The sequence below is a fragment of the Dendrobium catenatum genome, unplaced genomic scaffold, assembly GCF_001605985.2.
Source record: "Dendrobium catenatum unplaced genomic scaffold, ASM160598v2 fragScaff_scaffold_1078, whole genome shotgun sequence".
Classification (NCBI taxonomy): domain Eukaryota; kingdom Viridiplantae; phylum Streptophyta; class Magnoliopsida; order Asparagales; family Orchidaceae; genus Dendrobium; species Dendrobium catenatum.
In genome coordinates, this window is record NW_021319540.1 from 160,972 (window position 1) to 188,164 (window position 27,193).

General features: G+C 36.2%; 3 protein-coding genes across 3 annotated transcripts; 2 read left to right on the forward strand and 1 right to left on the reverse strand.

Moving 5' to 3' along the window:
- The first annotated feature begins 10,212 nt into the window (after positions 1 to 10,212).
- Positions 10,213 to 16,184, forward strand: LOC110115593 (uncharacterized protein At5g01610). Its single transcript, XM_020848858.2, has 3 exons — positions 10,213 to 10,391; positions 10,949 to 11,003; positions 15,621 to 16,184. The coding sequence occupies exons 1-3, from the start codon at positions 10,305 to 10,307 to the stop codon at positions 15,998 to 16,000; spliced, it is 522 nt and encodes a 173-aa protein (XP_020704517.1). The 5' UTR covers positions 10,213 to 10,304; the 3' UTR covers positions 16,001 to 16,184.
- A 369-nt stretch (positions 16,185 to 16,553) lies between these two features.
- On the forward strand, positions 16,554 to 17,825 carry LOC110115586 (homoserine kinase). Its single transcript, XM_020848851.2, has one exon. It carries the CDS (start codon positions 16,608 to 16,610, stop codon positions 17,739 to 17,741), a length of 1,134 nt encoding a protein of 377 aa, XP_020704510.1. The 5' UTR covers positions 16,554 to 16,607; the 3' UTR covers positions 17,742 to 17,825.
- A 3,567-nt stretch (positions 17,826 to 21,392) lies between these two features.
- On the reverse strand, positions 21,393 to 26,508 carry LOC110115595. Its single transcript, XM_020848861.2, has 2 exons — positions 25,886 to 26,508; positions 21,393 to 21,818 (listed from the first exon to the last, which is right to left on the reverse strand). The coding sequence occupies exons 1-2, from the start codon at positions 26,122 to 26,124 to the stop codon at positions 21,767 to 21,769; spliced, it is 291 nt and encodes a 96-aa protein (XP_020704520.1). The 5' UTR covers positions 26,125 to 26,508; the 3' UTR covers positions 21,393 to 21,766.
- Between the last annotated feature and the right edge of the window lie 685 nt (positions 26,509 to 27,193).

Here is a 27,193-nt window from a genome sequence, read left to right on the forward strand (position 1 = left end):
AATTTTGAAGATGATTATATTTTTAATCTATTTTAGGTACATTTATACTACAACAAGAGTAATTCCAGTCAATTTATACGAGAGCATTATTCATTGATCCAATTAGCAGTACACAATGTATAGAATTTGTGAAGTTTGGGTAGAGGGATCTTTACATTTTTTTTTCTTTTTTTAATTAAAAAAAAATGATGGCTGTCAAACTATTAGCTTATTTACAAGAGAAATATATAGGGAGCACACATGCATAAGTACAAGAAAATCTAGAGGATCGTACCAATCCTTCTTCCTTAATGGTGCTGAACTGATGTTATTTATGGCTTTGTCCTTCAGCTCTATGCTTATCTTTAATGACCTTCTATGATTCTAGCACAGTTAACGAGCCTTCAGTGGCATGAATGCAGGGCATGCTCTACTCGTTGGCTTGTATCAGGGAAGAAGACAAATAGAAGAACTCTCTTTCCTCCATTTCTTCATGTCTGAGAAGAGACGAGGGCTTGGAGTATTTCACACCAAACGAAGGAAGGGAGAGGAGGTGACGCCGGCCTAAGGCTGGACGTCAGCGACGTCAAGTTTGCTCTGCTAGGGCCGGAGATCAGAACATTGAACGTAGCTATCAGGCTTCGGAGTTAGAAAAGAGTGGATTTCGGCCTTGCCGGTGACGCTAGATGGACCGAGGCTGCGAAACTTGGGGCGTCGGTCTTGCTGGATCTTGCCAACAGGGAATCGCAAAGAGAGGAAGAGGTCAAGGGAGGGTTCTCCTCGGCAATCCCCCGAATGCCCCATCCTTTCCTATTCTTTCTCTCTAGTAAAGGACATCCAAGCTTCGCCTCTGTTCCATGCCTGCTAGCGCCGCAGTAAATCATCTGAAATGCGGGATTTCTGCTGAAACGAAGATCACGTTTAATCGTCGCCGTCGATGCAATTTCCTGATCAGATATTAGATTCAAATTCATCAAAAAGCAAATTGGAATATAATTGAGATTATCTTAGGCTGATTTGGGTCAAGTTTGAGCTTCAACTGAGCCCAATTTGAGTTGATCAACAAATCCTTCTTTCCCTTGTCTTATATGTGAGAGGCATTAGCTAGGATTGAATCATGTATTAAACATCACTCGATCTTATTTTAAATAATAAAAATTATTTTAATTGATGTTTTATTACATACTTAAATTTTAGAAAGAAGCACGGAAGGTGGCGATATTAGGGGAAGCAGCATAATTGGGAATAAATTTAATTACAAGCAATTACGCTGTAAAGAACCGCGCATTGTAGAATACGCCTAATATAAACGCGCATTTAAAGAATACGCTTAGGAATAAAGCGCATTCTGAAGAATGCGCCTAAATTTTCAGCGCATTCTGAAGAATGCGCCTAAATTTTCAGCGCATTCTTCAGAATGCGAAGAATGCGCTTATTCATTAAGCGCATTTCTGTTTGTCTGACTTCTCCCAGCTGTGATAATTATCTCCTTTGGCGTTATCGCCGACCAGATCCGCAAATTGCGCTGGCTGGACTGGTGGCATTCAGTGAAGCAAATTAATGAGAAGCAGTTGGGAGTTAACGGATGGCTGGGACTTCTCTATAAAAAAGGAGCTGTGGTGAAGAGCGAAACTTCATCAGCTCTCAGGTTGCACTGCACTCTTCGTTAGATTCAGAGTTCTAGGTAATTATTTTTTTCCTTAGTTTGATTTATTTTTTTGTTGTACTTTTTTGTTCTTCATAGTTTTTAATGCTTTTATATGTGAGCTACCACAAAGTGAAAGGTATGATTAATTTTTGTTGATGTATTTGCAATGAAAAATGGTTGTTAGCATAAATTTAAAATTTGTTTGTTATTTAAATCATTAGTAGAAGGTGTTAATGTTATTAGTAGAAGGTCTTAATGTTTGAGTGTAGAGTTTCTGTTGGAAGCAATAATTTTTTTTTCGTGATGATTATATTTGAATGTATTTATAATTTCATATTTATAATTTCTGTTGGAACCAATAGTTTGATTTTTTTTCGTCATGGTTATATTTGAATTTTTTTTTCGTCTTAATGTTCGCGTTAATATATGAAACTTGTTGGTACTGAGAAATAAATCACAACAATATCTAATATGCAAGTAATTATTAAAAGTATATGTTCAGCTAATCTTACCGCTCTTAGCGAAAAAATAAATTTTTTTTTTCTAATTGTCATTAAAAACTATTATATTCTTAATTTTAATAAAAATAGCTTAAAATTTTTAGTAATACGTTTATTTTAAAACAAATCAATGAGAGGAGGACTATACATACATCAGATAGTAACTTTAGTTTGGTAGTTCGAATATTCGTATTAGGTAAGCTTCCATCTAGCAAAGGTTCTAGCCAGTTCTTTAGAAGTGTAAGTACGCTATGATCTAAGTTGTTAGACCCAAATTTTTTTTATGGCAAAATAGTTTATGTTATACAAGAGTATTCCGAAATTTTCTAAAATAAACATACAATTTGATTGGTGGATATATGAGGAGATCCCATTTTTAATTCCGAATTTTATGGGAATATTTTTTAAGCTTTGTATAAGTGAATAGAATCAGGTTATTTCATGTTAGAGTATTAGGACTGCATGAACTGAGGTGCGTAAACATTAATTCGACTTCCAAAGTAGTTCGTAAAGTTGAGAATGTTTGTTTATTTTTTATTTTCTAAACATTAATGTTTAGTGAGTTATTTAATGTTTCCAATTTTCTGAAATAAACAAAAAAAAATTGCAGTATTTTGAATGCATAAGAAATTCAACTATGAACATTGGCTTCAAACTTTTCTTTCCCCACCAATCCAATAATGTTGCCGCCAGCTAAACATCAACCGTACTTATTAGATTTGTATATATAAAATGAAATGTTTTATATTAAATGTAAATATAAAATATTAATTTATATAATTTTTAGAATAATGAAATGATCCTTTTGTTTTTTCTTGTGAAATATAAGACCACGGAATCAATTTTAATTTTAGGAACATTATTTTATCTCATTATTGAAAACAATGTAAAATGAAATATACAATTAAACAATGGATGTTACGGAAAGGATACATGTAGTGCACTTATTATTTTTTAAAAATTATATAGCATAATATGGGTTTCGATATTTCATTACAATTTGGAAAAAAAAAATTAGAAGAATAGGCACTAGTAGTTAGAAAAATATGACTAGAGAGGTGTCGAGAAGAAATCATGATATATTTAGTACATATCTTATTTGATATGTGGTAGAGACTGATATTCTGAATCAAACTTAGGACACTTTCGTTATTTGTTTGTCTAAGCAAGATGTACGACTTTAGCCTGAACAATGAAGGCTAACATATGAATCGAAAAATTTAATTAATTTCATTTCTCCTGGAATTGGGGTCAAAAGTGCAATCTAATGCGTTAAAACGTTTTTTTACTACGTACATTATGTGCACTATGATAAGTGAAGATGTTTTAAAAAATATGACATTCTATGAGATGACCCTCCTCTATCTTTAATTTAGGATACGATGTCACGCTTGCTATTATTTTTTGGTGGAGAGCTGCGTATGGGGGATGAGTTCACAGCCACATATATTGGTGGGCAAAATCGGCCAATCATTGTTGATTATGACATATCACTTACTATGCTAAAAGACAGAGTAATGGGCGCACTTAGGATAAATCCTACAACAAATACTGTCAGGCTTACATGTCGTCTTCGTAGTAATGGTGGCTACTGTGCCACACATGTCACTGATGATGAGGTTTGTGAGTTTATGTTATTGGAGGCTAGAATTGATCCTGTCATTGTGTACGTCGAGACCGAACCAATAAATTTTGGTGTATTGCAGGTCCGTCAACGGGAGTTCAAACGTAAGTATATTGAACTTTATTATGTTACTATTACGTTTTTGAATTCCGTTTTTAACAAAATTAAAGCATAACTAGATATTTTCTTTTACCAGTGATAACCTATGGTACGACAGAGAAGTAAATTCGTTAGATATGCAAAATAATTTTCCAGGCCAACTTAGTTTGTCGGAGCAACCTAATTTCATGCCAAAACCATTGCGTCCACATCGTAGTGTAACCGAACGTCCAATTATGGTTAGACAAAGTCATAGTACATTTGAAGAAAATCTTGTGTCTTCGTCGTACATCCCTCAGTCAGAACAAACTGAGAATGTTTGGTTAGAAGGAGGTATCATGGATGATGATGACGTAGGCTCATACGAAACTATGGATAGTGGTAGTACTGATTCAGGAGATGGATGTAGTGAACCAGAAACAAATTTATATGGATCAATGAATAATAATATGCATGATCAAAATATTGCTGTTGAGCTCATTGAAGATCATGCAAGACGAAATGTAGCTGGAGTAGAATCGATGGAGGCAGACAACAACTACAAGGAAACAATTGACACATCCGAAGAATGGGATCGTAATGATCAGTGTGATCCTCCTATCCCCAATATTGTAAGCTCAAACGAAGCAGGCATTCCTTCTGAAATTTATGAAGGTCAAATATTTCATAACAAAGAAGATTTACAGGCTGCAATTAATGGTTGGTCTATTTCACAGAATGTTGAGTATATAAATTCGACTTCGAACAAAAGTCGTCTCACAATTTTATGCAGTCAATATAACAATGTGCATAGAGTTTGTTCGTGGCGTCTACATGCTTCACGAAGTAAAAGACTTGGTGGCCTTTGGAAAGTCTCAACTGTGGGTCCTCCGCATAGTTGCACTCAGCCTGTTATGCTTGGTGGGCATCATAATTGCACCTCAAAATTTATATGTAGGCATATCATGCCTATTATAAAACAACAGCTGGATATGAAGCCGAAGGAGGTAATCGCAAGAATAGAGTCGAAGTTTGAAATGAAGATTTCATACATGAAGGCATGGGATGCCCGTAGAAAAGCTATCGAATCAATATTTGGTTCGTATGAAGAATCATATCGTTCCCTTCTACGTTTTATGGAAGCTATACGGTTGACACAACCAGGAACCGTATACAATAATGAAATGGTGGGAGGATCACGGTTTAAGGCTTTATTCTGGGCTTTTGGCCCCTCCATTTCTGGGTGGCAATATTGTCGGCCAGTCCTAAGTCTTGATGGAACTTTCCTACTAGGAAAGTATCGTGGCACACTTCTTGTGGCTGTGGGAATTGATGGAAACGGTGGATTATTTCCGTTGGCCTTTGCAATTGTTGAATCCGAGAGTAATGAATCATGGGTTTGGTTCCTTAAGAACTTACATGACTTGGTTGATGTAGTTAAACTCCGTCAAAATTTATGTATAATTTATGATAAGCATCCCGGTTTGGTGAGAGGGTGTCGTGAAATTTTTCCTAACGCCGTTCATAGACACTGCCTCCGTCATCTGCGTGAGAACTACAAAAAATTTTTACGCCGTAAAGCAATTCCTGATGTTGAAGGCCTTTGCATCAACATGTATTTAGCTGGTAGTACTGATGATATCGTGAACTTCACGCGCATGATGAACCACATTAAAAATGTGAAGCAAGAGGCTTATGACTGGTTAATAGAACGTGATGTTAGTAAGTGGTCATTACTATTTGACAATGGCTGTCGATACAGCATCATGACAACCAATGCATCAGAGTGTTTTAATGGGGTTCTTAAACGTGCTCGTGGACTTCCAATTCAAGGTTTGGTAATGTCTATATACTATAACCTTGTATCTTTATTTGTTAGGCGTTCTGCAGACGTTGAGAAGTGGCTTGTGTCTGGGGAATCTGAATTTGTTCCACGTACGATGGACACGTTACAGCGAACAGAACGTGAGGCTAGAAGATGCCCACAACCCATTACTATTAATAGAGGTGAATTTGAAGTTGTGGATTCTTCATGTCGCCCACATAGAGTTGAGATTCCATCACATCAAAATTGTACCTGCACATGTAAGAGACCACAACTCTATCATGTGCCGTGCGTTCATGTCATAACGGTCGCCGGATATAGGCGATGGAATCATAATCCGTTCGTATCACAGTACTTCACACTCAACTCCTATAGGGAAACGTACTCCGGTCTTTTTCATGTTCTTCCCCCTAAGGGAGTTTGGCCCAACTTCTGCGAAGTTCAGGGAATCATACCTTTACTTGCACCGGCTTTCAGAAGGCGTGCAGGTAGACCGAGGACAAATAGATTTCGTAACACAATGGATGAGCCTAATTCAACAGGGAATAAGAGGTGCGGACATTGCAAGCAAAACGGTCATAATAGAGCAACATGCCCAAATAATCCAGGATCATCGAGGTATAAAACATATTTAAATGATGATTATTTTACTACAATGTGTTAAATTGTTGGTTTGATTTCTAGATTTATTCTAATGATTGATTTTTTCTTAATGTTTTAAAGATATCGTCGGTAGATCGAGGGATGCAATCTCGAAGCTACGTCCACGGATTGTGTTCCGCATCATGAATATTATAGATTGTTTTGAGCCACCTAGGTGTTGTGTATTTGAATAATCATTGTAACATATATGCTAGTTTATTTGGAGAACATTGTCGTATGATGTCTTAATTTATGGAATGCTTGTCACAAATGTTCATGTTAGGTTCTGTTTACCTTTGAGGCCCGAATAAAATTATGTTTTCTACATTGCATCTTTCCACGACTCCATATGATGTTGCATTAAATTTTATTATTTATGCAAATATAGTAAATGGCTGAAAGATCAAGGCAACGACGTGGTGGGCGTCGTAGCAGTCATGAAGAGCGTGGGGAGGAGTCAATTCAAGAAATTAGCATTGCTTCGATAGGCGCATCACATAGGGCTCATGACCCTGATCAGGTGAACTAGCAGTTGCATTACATTTCTTAACTAGTTACATATTAAGATCTTTTTAAAACCAACTCTTATTTTTTCATTGAAAATAGGCATCTCCGCTGGTTCCTTCGACCCATTTACGGACCGCACGTGAGTGGCCTGTGGAGTGCCCCCGAATGATTTATGTCCTAAGGAATCTTGGGCTACATAACATCCGACACCTACAATTCATTCGTTTGGATCATAACCTCATAACAGCACTTGTGGAGCGATGGTGTCCACTAACGAACAGCTTTCATTTTACGGTGGGGGAGATGACAATAACGCTCCAAGATGTCCAGGTTATACTTGGCTTGAGAATTGATGGCCCTGCTGTTGTGGGTCCGAATGTGGTGGGTGTTGGTCGTCGTTGGGAAACCTGGCCAGAATGCTGTGATGAACTGCTAGGAACACATCCAGGCAGGGATACTGTGTACCATGCACCGGGTGATGAAGAAGACACAGAAAAAAGATGGTTCTGTTGTGGTCAATGTTGAGAATCCAATAACTGATGTGCAACATTGTATTCTTTATAAAATGTGGGATACTAATCAAGATGCATTTCTATCAGAAAAATATCAAGAGCTGAATATTATAGATGGTAAAAAGAAGAAGGACTTCTTAAATATAAAAGATTGGCACCACATCCAAAAGCAGTTCACAGAAAATTTTTTATGCTGTCCAACTTTAACCCAACTCCAAGCGCGCATGCGCATAGTACTCAGCCACATGTAATAATAGTTTTTTTAATTGTTGCTTTCAATCATTAGCGTATGTATTAAGATAAACTTGTGTTGATTACTTTCCGCACTATTTCTATTCCAAATATTAAGTTTCTTTGCTTCTACAGGTATTTATTCATTTTGCTAAGTACTAGACAATCTGAAACAACAACTTCAAAAAAGAATCGAGAACATGCTCAGCTTTAATCCAAAATATACATTAAGTTATTATTCAATTCTAATTTTTTAAAAAATCAAATACTTTTCATAAAAAATAATTTATTTTATTAATTACCATTTCTCATAAAAATTTTATTTTTTCCTTCATATTTGTTTTAAGATTTTAAATATATTTATAATTTACAATTAAATGTCTGACTACATTAAAATTTATTCAAATTTGACTTTTATAACATTGACAATATATAAAATTCACTAACAAATACTACTCAACTTTCTCAATTCAATACAAGAAATTTGGATATTAGAAATTGCATATTTATATTACATTCCCTAAACTTAATAAAACAACTCTATTCCTACAATATTATCATTCCCAACCTCATCATATTCTCAAATATATATATGGGGGAATACGGCTAACACTGATTCAAACAAAAAAAAAATTTCTTACTCATTCAATACTCTGATTCCGTTAACACTGAATCCAACAAAAAGGGCTTGGAATTTGAGGCAATATTAACAGCTGGCATTGCACTTGAATACGCCAAAACATTAGGCGTAATCTTCGGAAATTCAAGAATACGCTGACCTAAACCGCGCATTCTTCAGAATACGCCATTCAATCAGGCGTATTCTATGAATGCGCCAACTATTCGAGCGCATTCTATTAATACGCCATCTATTACAGCGTATACGCCGCTTCTTAAATTCTTTTCCATTCAAGCTTCTTCTCCTAAATTACGATTGTTACAAGCTCTTTCCAAAAATTTGGCCTATATATATATATATATTGACGGACTACGATAAGCTAATTTGTATTAATTTATATTTGAATTTGTTTTTGTTGTGATCATTAGATCTTCTTTACAAATGCTTCTGTTTATTTTGATCCGACCACTGATATGATTTTGCGGTGGTTTTTCTTGGTTTCTAAGGTTTCATTTGGGACGATTTTCTTTCTGCTTCCTAAGCAATTTCTTAGTACAAAAATTAAAATTTTTATACTAGGAAGCTGCTTTAAGAAACAATAAGAAAATCGTCCCAAACGAAGCCTAAGATTCCGTTTGCAATGCCCGTAGCCTTTGATAAAAATGATTATAAGGCTAACATAGAAAAAATAGATTTTTTTTTTTTAAATTATTATAGAAAGCAAATTCATAGAAAAAAAATTATTGCAAAATATTGGGAAAAAAGCAATAATTTATTTTTCATCTTTTTGAAATTTTCTCTGTTTTTTAATAATAAATGTAAATTTTCTTTTAGCACTGCTAATTGTTTTCTGCAGCTCCCTATTGGGTTTTGCCCTTTTTGTAATTAAATAATATAGTCGAGCTTAGGGGTGCAAGTGAGCCGAGCATGTTGGAACTCGACTCATTTTTTTTTTTAAGGAAATGAACTCGACTCATTAATGGGCTTGCAAATCAAGCTTATCGAGCTCACGAGTCGAGCTCGAGTTTGAGCTATATTGAGGCTCAGCTCACGAGCCGGCTCGATTCACTATTAATATTTTTAAATTAATTTTTATTTTATTTATTGAATTTGAATCGGCCTAATCACGCCTAAAAAATAATACTAATGTTTCAATATTCCCGTCTAATCCCACTTAAATTTGAGGCAGACAACATCACAAAGCTTGAGGCACTCGTGTGGCTCGAGAAGGTTGCGTCTGCGCGTGCGGCATGCAAAAAACATCATATGTTATGGAAAGGAGTCGACGAACAGTTCGTCACGGCTTGCGTACGAAAAACAACCGGACCACAAACTCTACCGTTGTGGAAGACGCCAAAGGCTCACAAGTTAGAACGGTGGACGAATTCGAGCTACTCGACGAGCCCATTTCAGTGTCACGAGTCAAGCTCGACCTCGAATTTAGTTCTAGCTTGTTATTGGACTCGCGAGTCTAACTCGAACACCCCCTGACTTGAGCTCGACTTGACTCGTTTGCACCCATAATCGAGCTATTCCCAAATGTCTACAATTTTTTTTCCAATTAACTTCCCTCTCATTCATAATTCTTTTATATTTATAATTATATAATTAAAAAAACCCTCAAAAAATGTATTTTATTATTTTATATTTATGAGCTATGTGGTAGAATTATATAAGAGTAAAATATTCTAAATGCAAGAGTTTTAAAATTTTTGATTTTTGATTGGATGGAAAAAAATGTAAAATAAAGTAAAATAAAGTAAAATAAATATAATGTAGATCATTCAAATTTATTTTTGAGGCAAATCAAACTAGCCCTTCTACTGCTGTTATTATCTTTAAATTTTACACCTTATTAATTTTATTTTAAATTAATTAAACTTCCTTAAAAGATGAGCGTGCAAAAACTACCAACCTGGTTGGTTAAAACAACTGTTTTTTGTTCTGGGCCAAACAGACATATCTCAATCCCAATAATTTCCAATAATTTTTATTACTTTATTTATTCGATTTGGTGAGCGCCGCTTTAATGCTTTATACTCCACAGTGAGGATTTTTGTTCTTTTTAGCGGGAGAGAGAGAGAGACATTCCCATCTTCTGATCTTCTCCAATCTCCGCTTTGGAGAAGAAAACGAGTAATGGAGAAAGCGCTTACAAGGGTCGGAAGTTTTTGGATATCAAAGAAGGCTAAAGAGGAGTTCTCTTCTATCGGCGAGGACCTTTCTGTGAGCTATTCTTGATCTTGTCTATTTTGCTCTTCATTTCTGGGTTTTCGTCCTAATTGCATTCCGACTTTTTTTTTTCTTGATTTCTGGGTTTTCATCCCAATTGCATTCCTACATTATTGTCTAATTGATTTAAACTTCTGCATTCTGGGTATTCTTTGATCTCTTTTTCCCCACTTTCCTTTTTGTGGCTCAGTAATCCTAGATCTGAGTGTTTTTTAATTTTTTTTTAATTTTAAGGGTTATGCAACACTACTCAAATTAATGCAGATTAATCGGACTAGGTAAAGAGGATAACTTATGCGTTGAGGTCGACCTTATTTTATCCTTTTTATTAGGATTTTTTGGGGGGATACTGTCGTAGGGTGCAGATCTGTGTTATGACATTAAGTAATCTCATTTCGAAATCAATTCCGAATATTAGCATTTATTTTATCAGGAAAATGAATTTACATTCCGATTTTTGGTTTGTGTCTACTAGGCTTTAGTAATTACATCAGTTTCAGTAAACTGTATTTATTTTGCTGCAATTACTGAAATTTGGTTGAAATTGCCAGCGTTTCTCAAGTACTGTGGAGGAGAAAGCAAAGTGGATATTTGAGAAGCTAAAAGGTCAGAAATATCTGCATTCCTACATTTTCTTCGGTCTTATGTCATCGTTACCATGTGTATTCTTTTTGTTTAGCAATGTAATTTCATTGGTTAAATGCTGCTTTTTAGCTTATCTTTGAAGTAGTGCAACTTTATGAACATTTCACAAGCCAGGTTCAAAAGGCAATACACCAACAACATGGGACATGATGAATGGACTTCGGCTTTTCGTTTGAGACAGCTTTCTTATTGCTTCTTAAAGCAGCTTTCTAGTCCAAAAGTTAAAATTTTTTACTAAAAAATTGCTTTAAGAAGCAATATAAAAGCCGTCCCAAATGAGGCCTTAATCTCTAACTTACGAGACAAACCTCAAGAGTTAAGATCGATATTATATAATCAGATAAATATGATATAAAATTTTATTGAATCAATAAAAGTTGAACATCAACTAGTGAAAATAGAAGTAGCAACTAATTCAGAACTTATCACTAAAGAATTAGTATTATGGCATAAATATCAAACCAATGAAATAATTACTGCTGAAGAACATGTTCTTGTGTTGAAGATCCGCCAATTAAGCTAGTAGGATTTGCTGAGAGGAAAATTAACTACAATGAGTTTGTTATGCACGGTTGTAGTTACAAAAGGGGTTGAATAAGCAGATACGGTTGCCAACACATGAACAACTTAGGCTGGATAGAACTTATTTTTAACAATGCTCGACCAAACAAGTGGCTGCATATGGTTATTATATTTTGCCCAAAGGTGAATCTAGTATCAACTTCTGACTAGCCTGAGATTTGGCGTGTAACTGTCATATTGGATTGCTACCTTTTTGCAAGTAAAAGGAACGTGAAAAGTATGAGTATTTTTTCCAGTCTCATGCATCTTCTAATGTGATCAATTTACTTTTTTTCCTATTTCTTTTGTTACAGTTTGTTATTCCCCTTTCTCTGTTGGAGTTGAAGTATACAAATAGAAAGCGACATTTCCAATTTCATCATATTGACTATGGGAGGCTATAAATAATCAAATTTCGTTTGACAAGCCGTTGCAGTTTGCCTTCTGACAATAAAACATATTGCTCTTTCATTATTATGCAGTTTCTCTTTCTTGTTCCTTGTATTATCTTAAGTGGCAAGTCCTCAAGTTTAATATTTTTATCCGTAAACTAGATACTTCTAAGAGGAGTTTTTTGGCATGGCTAGGACTAGTGTTCTTCTAAGATACATCGAACGGGACCCATGTTGATGGTTTATAGAGTTTGATCTTTTTTTAAGATTAATTCCTTATCGGTGATTTCTTCTGTAAAATATTTTTAGGGTATACTTTGTGAAACATACTAATGATAAATATAATATTTTCTATATTTTGGTGATCGTTCTTGTCTTCTTTTGGCAATGATCTCCTGTAATTATAACTATAAGAACTATAGTGAGATCCACATAATCCTGAATTTTTACCCTATAACCGCATAAAATATCTCTTTTGTTATCTTATGATTTCCTTTTTATTTTCTTGTTGTCAATCGATGCACACAAGATTTATTGGTGTAGAAAAAGAACTGCTTGGATGTACTAATATACATTTTAGATTATAGCTATTACACATTTACACTTCACTTGTTCTTCCAAGGATTTATAGTCAATTCATCGAACATTATGAACAGTAGGATGCACATGATTGCAGAAGGTTTGGTCTGAATGGTTTTGAGGTAGGTTTTCTGAACCATGTTGTTATTGGAATAATTATTGATACATCATCAAAAAATTAACTTGATCAAGCACGAATGAAACTTCCAAAATTAAAATTGGGACCATCCGAACTCCGATTTTGGCAAACCTACAGTCGAACTGAGCGTCTCGGAAATACGAACCCAATGATACCAAAATCAACTCAATCCGAGCCCAAACGGGTCCAAATCAAGGGTTAGAAGCGCTGTTGGAAGGTTCAAACTGCAATTTAGATTACCAAACGGTCTCCAAACATGACGTGCTTATAGTCGAATCGAGCGGCTCGACGAGACGAATCCAACGAGCCCAAGATCGCGGAATTCTGACATCAATAAGACATTCAAATGTCCATCAAATGGTCCATGATCAAGAGATTCAATATCGACCGTTCATCCGACCACTCCCCCTTTATCCTTGATCTTTCACCTATTTACGGGCCATGCCACTTCAGAAATCTATAAATAGACCCCTCATTTCTCTTGAAAGGGGATTTAAGCAAGAATAGAATAGAAGGAAGAAGCTCCTCCTAGAATATTCGTCGGAGTTTCGCCAGATCACCACCGGAGTTTCGCCGGACCACTGCCGGAATTTCGTCGGACCACCGTCGGAGCTTCACCGGACCACCACCTGAGGCCCTCGCCTTCGTCGGGCCACCACCTGAGGCCCACGCCTTTGCCGGACCATTACCTGAGGCCCTCGCCTTTGTCGGACCACCACCTGAGGCCCTCGCCTTCATCAGATCACCCCTTAAGGCCTGGAGTTCTGCCATACCACTACTTGAAGCCCGAAGTTCTACCGGTCCATCACCTGACACCCGGACTTCTGTCGTACAATTATTACTTGTAATCTGATCGCCCTTGGAGGCGAGTCAGCCCATTGTAACCAACTCAAGTTCTAATGTAATCATTTTCAACTAGGCCAGGCCCCGTGGTTTTTCCCTTTTTTTAGGGCTTTCCACGTAAAAATCTTGTGTTTCTATGTGTGAGCTGGATATCCGTGCAACGCTAAGACGTAGTATTCTAACTCTATCGCCGCGTATATTCTAGCCCACAACAATTATAATGATATAATAGTGATTTTGAAGAAGTTAATACTAAGAAAATGCAGAAAAGTCAGTTAGCTTATAAAAAAATCAGAGATTGGATTTGAATTGGATGGCTACATTGAGTTAATATACCTCTCATTCCAAATTGAAAGCATCTTGTTGTCGTACCAATGATCATTAGCTCAAGTTACCCCCACCTAACAAAGTTTGAGATGATGCGTTTGACTCCCATCCATGTTAAGTGGTTCCAAAAATAGTCTTCTAGTATGTTGTTTTATGAAGGGAAGGAGAAAAAAACTATGCAGATATACAATAAGCATTTGCTTAGACGATATTATTCTCATCTCATAAGGGTGAGAGGTTCAACTTCTAAGCTGGTTCAAAATGGACAACGATAGAAATTTATCGTGTTAGGAAGACGTAGTGCAACATAGGTCTCCTTTGACCATACGCCATTAACTATTCAAAGAAGATTTCAGCGAACCGAACAACGAGTAGCTCGTCGAACGCTTGGTTCGCTTGCAGCCCTAGTGCAGCATAGGTCTCCTTTGACCAAGAGAGTTTGGTTCCCTTCTTCCCATGAGATATGAACTGTGCGTGGCTTTTGTCATACGCCATTAACTATTCAAAGAAGATTTCAGCGAACCGAACAACGAGTAGCTCGTCGAACGCTTGGTTCGCTTGCAGCCCTAGTGCAGCATAGGTCTCCTTTGACCAAGAGAGTTTGGTTCCCTTCTTCCCATGAGATATGAACTGTGCGTGGCTTTTGTCATACGCCATTAACTATTCAAAGAAGATTTCCAACTTTTAGTTTTTTTTTTTTATTTCCAACTTTTAGTATGGGTCTGGTAATATATATATATATATATATATATATATATATAACATAAAATAGCCCTTCAGAATTCTGCTCCTATATCGCTCTTTTCGACCAATTGACATCTTTTATGGCCCTACTATAGAGGAAGAAAAATTCCTGAACAATCTAGCTCCTAGATTGACTTCTATGGCTCTTTAGATTTCCTTTTCTGTATTTACGCCTCCTCTTTCTCTAATTCTCTAAAGGAGATGAATAGTGCCCAAAGGCAACCATGGGCTCAAGTTAATATAAACATATGAAGGAAGAGAGTGGAGAGAATATTCATGAAGATGAAAAGTTCAATAAAGTAATTGATGACCATTTCAATATTATGTCCCAAAAAATATGAGAATATTTATAATAATGAAGTTCACCGTGTGTACATAAATATAGGGAAGACAACTTGCCAAATGGAGATAAGACGACTCCAGAAAGTTCAATCATATAGAGCTATGCCATAGTTCAATAAATCATGACGTAGTTCAGAAACTTGTTTGTATTATGATTGTTTAGAAAGTAAAATTATCCCATGCATATGGGAATATCTTATTGACCAAACATGCATACATATAAACCTGAACTCAGAAACTCAATATATATATCCGTAAACACATAATTTATTTTAGGTGTGAATTAGGTCTCTCTTTTAGGCAAATTATTAGGTCCGGTCACCGGACCTATTTCTAGATCCGGACATCCACTAAAAATTTGCCACGTGGACTGCACTTTGACTCAAAAAAGTACAGTCAAAAGCGCAGGTAAAGCGCAGTCAAAGCACAGTCCACGTAACAATTTTTTATTGGATGTTCGGACCTATTTCTAGGTCAGGTGACTGGACCTAATAATTTGCCCTCTTTTAACGGGCATTATAGATTTTCTCTCCACAAAGAACTATCAATGTTTCAATCCCCTTTTGAATCCTTGACTCTCTTGAGAATCTGATGAACGACTCTTTCATCCGACTGATAGTAACCGAGTGAATTCTTCCAAATTTCTTACAGGCAAACCGCAGAAATCTCTTCCAGATCTCCTCCGAGACTACGGCCTCCCTCCAGGCCTCTTTCCCCGCAACATAATCTGCTATGAATTAGATGAATCGAAGTCGAAGCTGATTGTCCATCTTCCATCCATCTGCGAAGTCAGCTTCAAGGATTCTTCAGTCCTCAGGTACTCCACACGAGTCAAAGCCTTTCTATCCAGAGGGAAACTCTCTGGAATAGAAGGGATGAAGACTAGAGTTCTCGTATGGGTCAAGGTTTCCCATATCTCTCTTGAAAGCTATAAGTCGGACAAAGTTTGCTTCACTGCTGGAGTGAAGAAACTGAGGCCTAGAGATGCATATGAGATTCCCAAGGACTCTGTCAAAGTAGAAGAGTTTTGATTTGGTCCTTTGATTTCTTCTCATTTTATTTTGTTTGATGCATTGCTAAGGACCTCAATAGGCTATTGTGCTGTGATGTTTTATTTGCTCTCTTTATCACTATACTTCTCTTTTGTGCAATTTCTATTTATTTATGCATGTAAGCATTTGAGGAGATGGATGAATATAATTTTTTATCGCAAAATGGATGAGAATTTTTTTTTTAAATTAATAGATGAAATGAATGTTTATATGAGGCAAATTTAATGATATAAATAAATAATTCAATCTTAGTTCAAATGAATTTAAATTAAGTAGTTGAAGTATATTTGAAAATTTCATAATATTAACTAAAAGATCAAATGATCTCTCAATTTTGCATGTTTGTAGTAAAATTGAATGGCTTGTTTCAATATTCCATGATTTTTTTTTTTTTTTTGAAATTTTCACTTAATTTCTGTTCTCTTATCATTTATATATTAAACATAGAATTATCATAAGTTTTGTAGTAGTTAACAAATTGAATATTTATTTTTGTTTTTTAAAATTAAAATAAATAATTTTATGGTACAACTGGACAACTTTACCCACCTGCGCTAATATAGATCTTCCTCCTGCTTCAAACATCATGGCTACCATGGCGGCGAACACCTTCACATCCACCTCCCGTGCCTATCTCTGCCATCAATATCCCTCCTTTCCCCGTACCTCCACCATCCGATGCTCCTCCCATCCCACCAAAACCCTAGCCCCTGACAAATTACCCGCCGCCGAACCCTCGCCTGTCTTCCACTCTGTCAAATCCTTCGCCCCTGCCACAGTCGCCAACCTCGGCCCCGGTTTTGACTTCCTCGGCTGTGCCGTAGACACCCTCGGCGACACAGTCACTCTCTCCATCGACCCCTCCATCCCTCCCGGCACCATCACCGTCTCATCCATCACCGGAGATCATCCTTCCGCCGTCTCTAAGTTGAGCCGAAACCCTAACTTTAACTGCGCTGGAATTGCCGCTGCCGCCGCCATGCGCATGCTCGGCGTCCGTTCCGTTGGCCTTTCTCTCCACCTCCACAAAGGTCTTCCCCTCGGCAGCGGACTCGGCTCCAGCGCCGCAAGTGCCGCAGCCGCCGCCGTCGCCGTCAACGCCCTATTCGGTGGCGGCCTATCACAATCCGACCTCGTCTTGGCTGGCCTTGAATCGGAGAAGAAGGTCAGCGGGTACCACGCCGACAACATTGCTCCCTCCTTGATGGGAGGGTTCGTTCTCATCCGAAGCTACCGCCCTCTTCAACTGATGCATCTCGAGTTCCCTGTAGATCGAGAGCTCTTATTTGTGTTAGTGAGCCCGGAATTCGAGGCTCCGACGAAGAAGATGAGGGCGGCTTTGCCGGATTTGGTGAAAAGGGAGGAACATGTGGCTAATTCAAGCCAGGCGGCGGCGCTGGTTGCTGCGATACTTCAAGGAAATGTGAGAGTTTTGGGATCAGCGTTGTCGTGTGATGGGATCGTGGAGCCCAAGAGAGCGCCTTTGATTCCTGGAATGGTTGATGTGAAGAAGGCGGCGGTGAAATGCGGCGCATTTGGTTGTACAATAAGCGGGTCTGGGCCGACGGCGGTGGCGGTGGTGGATGATGAGGACAAGGGAAAGGAAATTGGGGAGAGGATGGTGGAGGCTTTTTTGATCGGAGGGCGTTTGAAGGCTTCTGTGGTGGTGGCAAAGCTTGACAGGGTGGGAGCAAGGATTATCAGCTGCAATGCAGATTAGTTTAAATGTAATTAATTGTTTTGTTTTTTTAGTTATTTGGTTTGCATGTTTGTGCGAGTACAGTAGTGGATGTCTGCATTAGTTTTTTTACTATTGTTTCTTTTGATAGTTTTGATACGGGAAGCTAAATTAGCTATGTGATGTGCTAAAATATGTTATGTGATTTTTTATGTGATTGGATTCAACTAATGATGGATTAAGTAGGTAATTATATTAGGAGGAAAATGTTAGTTTTATTTGGAATCTTATTAGGTTAATCAATTGCGTTATACTGCTGCCTTGAATCTCAATTTTATCAGTCAAGTTCACCAGGGGCTTGAAGGGGGTTCTCCCTCTACTTGGGTTTTGGTGCTTCACACCAATTTTTTTTCGGTACAACAATACACAGTTGCAATATTGTGTACCCAGCGCTGCAGAGCTGTATAATTTTCTTGGATACTAACATATAGTTGAGTGTTATGATGTTTCAGACCCCGATATTGCGACACTGTCAGGCAAATTGAAGATAGAATTGAGCTGTATAATTTTCTTGGATACTAACATATAGTTGAGTGTTATGATGTTTCAGACCCCGACATTGCGACACTGTCAGGCAAATTGAAGATAGAATTGAGTGTCGCGAAGCTCCAAACTTGGTGTCGTGGTGCTGCGAGTTGGGCTGCCAATTTGCTTTCTCGTTTTTCACTAAATGTTGCATCCTTTGGTGGTTTTTGTATGTTTCTTTTTTTCTGTTTGTAAGAGATCGGTGCAGGGGTGAATAGAGACAAGGAAAGAGCGAAAGAGGAGAGATTTGTACTATTTCTCCTAAATTTTTCTAGTGAATTTTTCTGTGTGATGCGGCTCCATAGTTTTTTCCCAATTTAAAATTTTTTCATGTTAAATCTTAATGTACTTTCTTTCAGTTGCATTTTATTTTTATTGTTTGTATTCACCATGTGATTTACTTCCCCCACAAAAAAAAAAAAGTCAAAATAATCCCTTGATTATTTATGGGAAGTACTTTTAGTCCTATATTATCTCATATGTCCAATCAAGCCACTTGATTCCTCAATTTTGATGTAAATAATTTCTTGATTCCTCAAATCTAATTCAAATAATCCAACAAAAAGATTATTTTGAATAATATTTAAAAAATTAAGGGACCAAATTGAACACATCATATAATTAAGACTAAAATGACCTCATACAACTAATCCAAGGGTTATTTTGACATTTTTTCTCTTACATTATAGATATGGATATGATATTAAAAGCTATGGTTTTACTAAATGGGATATTTTTCACCTTTATTTTTGTTTTGTACCCTCATATATGCCTATTTACAAACATATCTAATAATTATACAATGAAATTTTCTTATTCAACATATTCTTAAAGCCCATAAAGCCCATGTAATCCATACTCCAGCTTTTGTCCAATTTTCCTCATATATTCCCACTCGCATCTCGTGTTGCCCTACTCACAGCCTAACGCTTGTGCTCGCCTGCGCTGTGCCGCGCCAGTTTGCTCAAATCTTTGCCACTTGCCTATTATTGTTTCAAGCTCATTTGGATTAACACTGTCCTTCACCATCCTTCCTGCTTGTATGCATTAGTATCTCCCTCACCTACTCTCATAGGTGCTCACCTCAACTAGAGCCCTAGCACACGTAAAATTATTCTATGCAAATACGAACGCAGTTTGGAGACGAATTAGAACGTGTCATGTCACTTTTTTGTTGTGTACTGCGGCTGTATACCGTTGCATACTGGATGACATGACTTGTTCTGATTCGTCTTCAGACGGTCCGGTGTCCGCACAGAATAATTTGTTATAGCACACACATGCAAACATCCTTGCAGCCCACCTTCACTTCTGATCTAACCTTCTCAATCTTCTTCACCTTTGTTACCTTATTCTCACTTAAATGCATGCCCACTTCATCGCCGTTTTTTGAATAGAAGGCCTCCTCCTTCACCATTGGAGTTATTATGAAATTTAGGTTTTGTTTGGACAACTTTCTTATAACTTTTTAGTTAAAATTTTTTGAACGAAAAATTTTTATACTAAAAAGCTTGACGCCGGAGCAGAGCTGTTTGATTGTATTAACTTTAGGCTAATTTTATTCCATTTGGTACTTTTATGGCTACATAGGTTTAGTGCGTGCTTTTAATTGTGTGTAGCCTAATAGGTGACTACTTTTGTCTATAAATAGATAGCAACGTTTATAATAGAGGATGGTTGAGATGAATAATATATGAGTAATTTTACTCTGTTTAGTATAGATTAATCTCAGATGGTGGATTATTTTCTTCCGAGGAGTTCTTGGATCTGCGCTTGGCCACGGCCACGGGATCATCGACGTGGATTTGTCGAGCCCCCTCCAGTCCGATATTAAATAAAATAATAAGAAAGATGTCATAAACAAAACCTTAATGACTACAGCTACCTTTTTGTGGACGATGAATTTTTTATTCCTTATTAGATCTCATGACAAACTTCAGCATCTTGAAGCACTTTTACAATTGACGGTCATAATATCAATTTTTAATAAAATGATAATAAATTGATTATGTTTGTTCTCACATGAATGGTTAACACCATTGAATCTTTTCTTGCCTCCATCGTCATGTTCCAAGAAATGATTAAGACGATATGGGGGCTTTTCTTTGTTCAACTTAACTTTTTTAAAAGCAAAGTTTGTTCAGCTCTTACTTCAACAGATACACTGTCTTTAGATTATTTTCTTTCTTCTATTTGAGTGAGAATGATATTGTTCCAATAAAAGGTTTTTTTCTGACCGGAGATCTATGTGATAAGTGCATTTTCAACAACTTGGAGGCTTTATTGAAGTTGGTAAATGGAATACGGTTTATAAATTGGGAAAAATATATTCATTGTTTGATGCAAATTTCTTATTAGAGTTTGAAATTTGTGAGAAATTTATTTCTTTTTTAGATTTGAGGAAAATAAATTGATTATTGTGTGTGTATCTCAAGATTAGTGGGAGCAAGCTGTTAGTCTTAGCTCTTTACGTTAATGATGTTTTTTTTCTTGTTATTAGCGATTTAGAGTCACTTAGGGGTTGTTTATTTTGATGGAAAAAGAATGGAAACTAAAAAATAGTGTAAAATAAATATAGTATATTTAAATTTTTTTTAGTTTTTTAGTTGAGTGCACTATAAATGCAGGAGATTACTTTTTTTAGCTTGATCTGAAATAAAATTAAATCAATTTAAAATCTAGCAGAGAGAACGAGCAAGCAGGCGGGCAAGGGTGATGGTGACAGTTGACAATAGTTGGTGGCTAGTGAGGGAGGTTGGTAGCCAATGGTGGGTGATGGTGGTGGTGGCAAGGATGGCCCGGTGGTTGCAACAATGACCCAATGGTGGTGGTGGTGGTGGTGGAGGACATGTGGGAGCCAGTAGCCAATGACAAAAGATTGTAATAAAAAACAAATTGTGATTCGAAGGGGGTTAAGTTTTATATTTTGAATTGATTTGAAATTTAGTCAAATTGAATGAATTTCAAATGAAAATGAACTAATGAATTCTAATTCCTCAAAAGTTTAATCAACAATTAGTTTACTTCCCACCAAACACAAAAAAACTACTAAAAGGATATAACTGCGAGTTAGTAACTATTTCAAACAATAAGAACATGCTAAAAAACAAAAAAAAGAAGGCCCCTTACATTTCTTTAAACAGCTTAACACATAAGAAGATATTTACAAATTTCTCCTTAAAAAAAAGGTTGAATTTCTTTTGAAAGCATAAGGAGTTACATATAGGTCTAGCAAAACAATCTCTTTTCAGATAATTGTCGGGCAGATATTAGAACCCTAATTTCTAGGAACAAACAAAAACTAAAGGAAGTTGTCATCTTGAAGAAAGAAGAATGCTGTTGTTCTTTGATTAGAGTTACCTTTTAGTCCATGCAGGCAACAGCAGGTGTGAACGCCATTGAACCAAATCTAGAAGGTTGATTCACATCAGTAATAAGAGCACATTGCTTCTGAAGAAAGTATATTGAAAACCAGCAAGAATCTATGATATAGTACAGATGCAATACTCTTCATAATCATCTTCATCGGATTCACTGTAAATGAAAAGGAAGAAAGATAAATGGTGAGACGAACAAATACGAAACTTGTACCCATTTGGTGCAAAGAAAAAGGCTAAAATCAAGAGAAAATATAACTGAATCGCTGTTGGAATGCCATGAAGCCTCATTTGGTTATTTGTAGTTAAAAATTATGTTTAGAAAAGTGAAAATCATTACCCATCATCAGCTTGGATGTATTTTAGCTGCAGAAATCTTCTTAAAGCTCGTTCAATTATGATGATTTTATATGCACATATGACATATAAACAGTGAATTTAAAATTATCATTTTTAAAGCGTGATTTTTATCTGCAACAACCAAAGGAGTCATGAGAAAATTATGTCAAGCACTGTGGAATTATATCTAACAGATGAGAAGAAACTACGCAAGGGATATTAGGCCTACTATTAGTAAATAAAATAATTATTTAGAAAAAATAAAGAAAGTCAGATAATCTGTGAGCATTACGAAACCGGCGGAGATTAAAAGCAAGATGTAAAAAGAATCTACGAATAGTAAAGAAAAGAGAAAGGATTCTTAGGCCTCAAGAAGAAGAGAAATTATTCTGTGCGGACGCCGGACAGTCCGGAGGTAAATCATAGCGTGCCACGTCATTCGGTAAATAGCAACGATACACAGCAAACGAGTGATGTGGCGTGTTTTGATTCGCCTTCGGACGTCATCCGTATCCGCACAGAATAATTTCACCTCGAGAAGATTATTTATTCAAGTAGCAAGGTGGAACCACGCAATAATGATTTGCTCATGAATCCCAAAAGAAAAATAGCACATAAAAGAAAAGAAAAAACTCCCGAAAACTGGCGAGACAACAGCATTCTCAGATTTTATAATATATGTACAAGGTGCGTTATTCAAGCATCAATGGCAGAATCAAAGTAGTCATTTAATAAGAGATCCAAAAAAAAAAAAGATTCATCTATTGCTAATTGCACTCAATGGTTGATCTTGGGTTAGAAGATATGTGAAATGGGGAGAAGAATACACCGCCACTAGCTTGGCTCATATAACAAGGAATAGTGGATGCATAATGATTAACTCAACCAAGATTGCAATCCCATGAATTATCATAGATTCTGTCCTATTTAATTACCAAAAATAATCAATCTAATTTGGTTAAATGATCCTTAATAGTAATCATAAGTTGCATTGTCCAAGAGAATCATGTAGAGACAAAGGAAATGCAGGTTAAAAGGGTTGTAACTAACAAAGGGTTTAATGCCACATCAATTGCACTGTATGACTCACTTCATAGACTTAATCATTGAAAAATATTAGAACTTAGCTCATAACTATAATATAATGTAATGATGCCATCAACCTAACCACTCAGAGGATGTGGGTACAACACCTTTATTAGTGTGATATTTTTTAGTGAGTTTATGCGGACACATTTGATATGACATGACATTGACTTTTTGTGAGTGACATAATCTTAAGCTCTAATATCAAATTTGATGAAAGATATCTTAGTATATAGAATTTTTAATACAAATCTAATATGCAATATTGAAAATAATACAATAAGTATGCAAATTTCACATTTCATAAACAATTAATCTCAACAACTATTTACTAGGTTTGATGAAAAAAATTAATAATAATAATAATAATAATAAAGACTAAATCCAATTCTGATTGAAGATTTTTTTTCTCTACTAAAAATGCATGATTAGAAAATTAAGGATCATGAAAGTCATGCATAGTTTTGAAATCTAATGAAATAGAAAGAAACTCATATTATAGCAGAACTAATAAAACACAACTTGATGTCAACCAAGAATCATAAAAAAAAATTAAGGTAAAAAGAAACAAACACCAAAAATGAAAGCCTCATGCCTGTATGAGTGAAACTCTTCAAGAATTTTAAGACATATAATTGAATAAAAAATTAAACTCTGAAAGGATAAGATTTTACACATACAAAATAAAATTTTATTCAATATTGATTTTTTTCTTTCAATACCTCAAACGCCTGCGTATAACACAAAATAGAATCAAATCAAACCTTCCATGAAAAAACCACTGAAAGGAGGAACCACAGGAACCGCCAATGAGCCATAAAACAGAGCAAACAGCTAAACTACAGCTTCAATAGCTACAGTCCCTAAGAAGCCACGGAAGAGGAGTTACGAGACCTACTCGACCAAAATAACTAGATATTGCTATAGTCCCGTTTAACTTAGAGCAAGCGCAGAAACTGTAGAAGCCACTATTAAGTAGTTGAATAAACAGGAAATAGGTGGAGAAACCGCAGAGAAAGCACAGCCAACACATCAATCAGTACATTAGACCTGAATCAATAATTTCAGCCTAACAACGACAAAAGACAAGCATGAGAAACCTCACAACCAAATTTGATTACACTAATGAAACTCATGAAGATACAGGTGCTTAAGGCTGATGATCACAAATAGCCAATATTTTATATACAATGCTTAAGAAGAATATCCAAGTCGGCTCATGCCATTCGGAGTACCAATTTTCAAGACAAAACAAGAATTTACAATAGACAGGCTACCTCGACAATGAAAAACTGAAATGCTAGAAAGGATTAATGATAAAAGAACCGTTATGAATTCAAAATTATGATATGGGATTAAATATGAAGGCAATGCGAATTGCATTTTAAACTTTGGTTCTACACTTCTACTTTTAATCATATTAATAGATGGCATGTGTTATTATAAATCACATACATAATAGATGATGCTTCCTCCGTTGTATCTAGAGAGGGGTTGATTATGTGGCTTTACCTGTCTTGCAAAGAACTTTTTTTGGTGATTTGAACCCATGACCTTTAATATGATCTAACCATTCCTCCATTAAAAATGTACAAAAGTCTCTTGGTAGTGCAGCGGATTAGGGAGGACTTAATGCTCAAAACCTTAAACATATTTTGCAAAGAGGAGACTTCGGAGATCACAGTAGCCCTCAACAAGTTACTATGGCAAAAGAAGGAAAAAATACGGTTGGTTCTTTGTGTTTTTGTTGAATCGTAGAGAGGTAAAAAAGATCAAGATGCTTCCCTATTTATAGCGAACATTTCCAGAATGAAATGAGCTCTACTTCTAAATGTCAAGAACACCTTAGCAAAAAAGGAAAAAAAAAAGAAGTATACTTTATTGGTAATTAGAACTAGTTGGCTCAATCCAAGTTAGGTCAGTTCAAGCTCATTAATTGAGTCATTGATTTCAATCGTAGGAGAAGATCAAAAAAGAAATAATTTATGAGTCAAATTCCCAACCCTACCTTTTGGATCTCAAACTAGATAGTACATCAAACTCATCATTTTCTATGAATTAAATATTTTTATTTTTCTAACTTTTAAAGTATGTAACTTACATAAACACAGCTTTCATTTATTCAGAGTTGCAGATAGAAAACATAAATGCGATATGAACATTCATATTGTTGTCCTGAATTTTAGAGTGAACATCACATACTCATACTTTTTTGCACTGATTATCTCGCCAAATTTTAAAGATATTGTTGATCAAACAAAATAATTAACAAATATTTGGTAACCAAATTCCTGTGATAAAAGGGGTAATGATTGAAGAGAGGCTTAAAAGAAATTGGTAGCAATGCTACCAATCAGGTATTGAAGCGACATTAGGTGGCAAAGAGGAAACAAACAATTAACAAAACAGTATGAGCACAAAGGCCGCAGTACTGGCTACTGTGTTACAAGAAGGACAAGGACTTCTGCCTTGCATTAAAACATTCTTGATCCTAATAACAACACGCATAATAAGAAATCAGTTAAGGTGGCAAGGAAACGTGAAGGAATGAGGAAAATGACAAAAAAAAACTACCTCTGTTTATATCTACATAAAAAATTCAGGAGGAAAATGATATTTAAAGAACTGATCAATTTTATCCGTCAAATGATAAAAGGAAAATCAATTTAAGCAAATTATAGATTAATTTTCTTAACAACGCCATAATTAAAATCATTACAAGTGCTACAGAAACAAGATCTATGCAAAGCCAAAAAGCATAAAAAGTTAAAAAGGATAAAAAGTGATAATCATTTTAACCTTGGCTGGAATTCCAGGATTTCCACTAGCTTGTTTCCGTTGCGATCATTCCACTGGACCTTCTTACTCCTACTCCTCTGCCTTCTTCCCTGTATCCCACCTTTCTTCAATGAAGGCGACAGAAGCGAGCTCGTCTCCCTATATTCCTCCTCTCCCTTATCCTCCCCGTCCTTAGAAATCACAACGGAAGCTGTCTTATCCCCATTACAGATTCTAGCATCGTCTTTCCCGACATCCATCCGCGCCAACCCCAAAACCTAGGATTCCGGGCATCAATCTACCCCACAAAAAAGCAAAAACTAATCAGTCGTGAAGACCACAAATCAAATCCATTCCGGGAAAATCGGCCGCTTAATCCGATCTACGACAAGAAATCATCCCTCCAATTCTCAATACCACGCTTCGGCAGAAGATGAATCAATTCATGGATTCAATGGTATCCACCTCGCTGCCGCTAAGCTCAATTCGATCACAAAAACAAGACAGACGCCAGGCGGAAAAAGCGAAGAATTGATTAATTGAATGACTCGATGATTCCGAATTCTAACTGGAAACAAGGAAGAATCGAGAAAGGAAGAGAGGCGTTATTAAATAATCATAACTGCAGGGATTTTGTTTTTGGAAGGCAGATCTAAATTTAATTCGAAATATTAATTAAAGATGGTTTATTGTAAAACTGATTTTTATTTATTCTCAAATTAAATTTCAACTATATCTTTCATTTCAATATTTTGACTTCACTATGCCTTTCTCTCGGTTGCTTAGGTTATGGCTCGTTCAAGCCGGAAGATGACTCTTCAAATCGTAACTAGGAGTGTAAGTAGGTCAAATTGATTTTGTGGGTTTATTTGAGCTCAGCTTGATATATACCTCATGAGCCCCTCAAAGAGCTGATAAGTCAAATTTGAGCTAGCCCTGACCCGGCTCTTAGCTCGTGAGCCACCTCATTTAAAAAATATATTTTACGGGCTAAATTATTTGCGGTGGTAGAGTGAATGAATTTTTCATCTTGGCGATGTAGAGATATTAAAAAATAAATAAATAATTGAAAAGAGAGCATAAAAACAAAAGAATTTTTTTACATGGAAAACTTGAAGAGGAAAAATTACGAGGTCTAGCCCAGGTGAAAAAATCCTACTAATTTTTAGTGAATAACAAATGTTGATCCATCCCATACTTAGAGGCGATGGAACTACAATAGTTTGGAGGAATTCTAACGGTGGTCAGATGAAAGTCAAACTATGTTCGGGTGGAAGTCGAACGAACGGATGATGATTGCATGGCAGTTGGTGATAGGGCAATCATTCG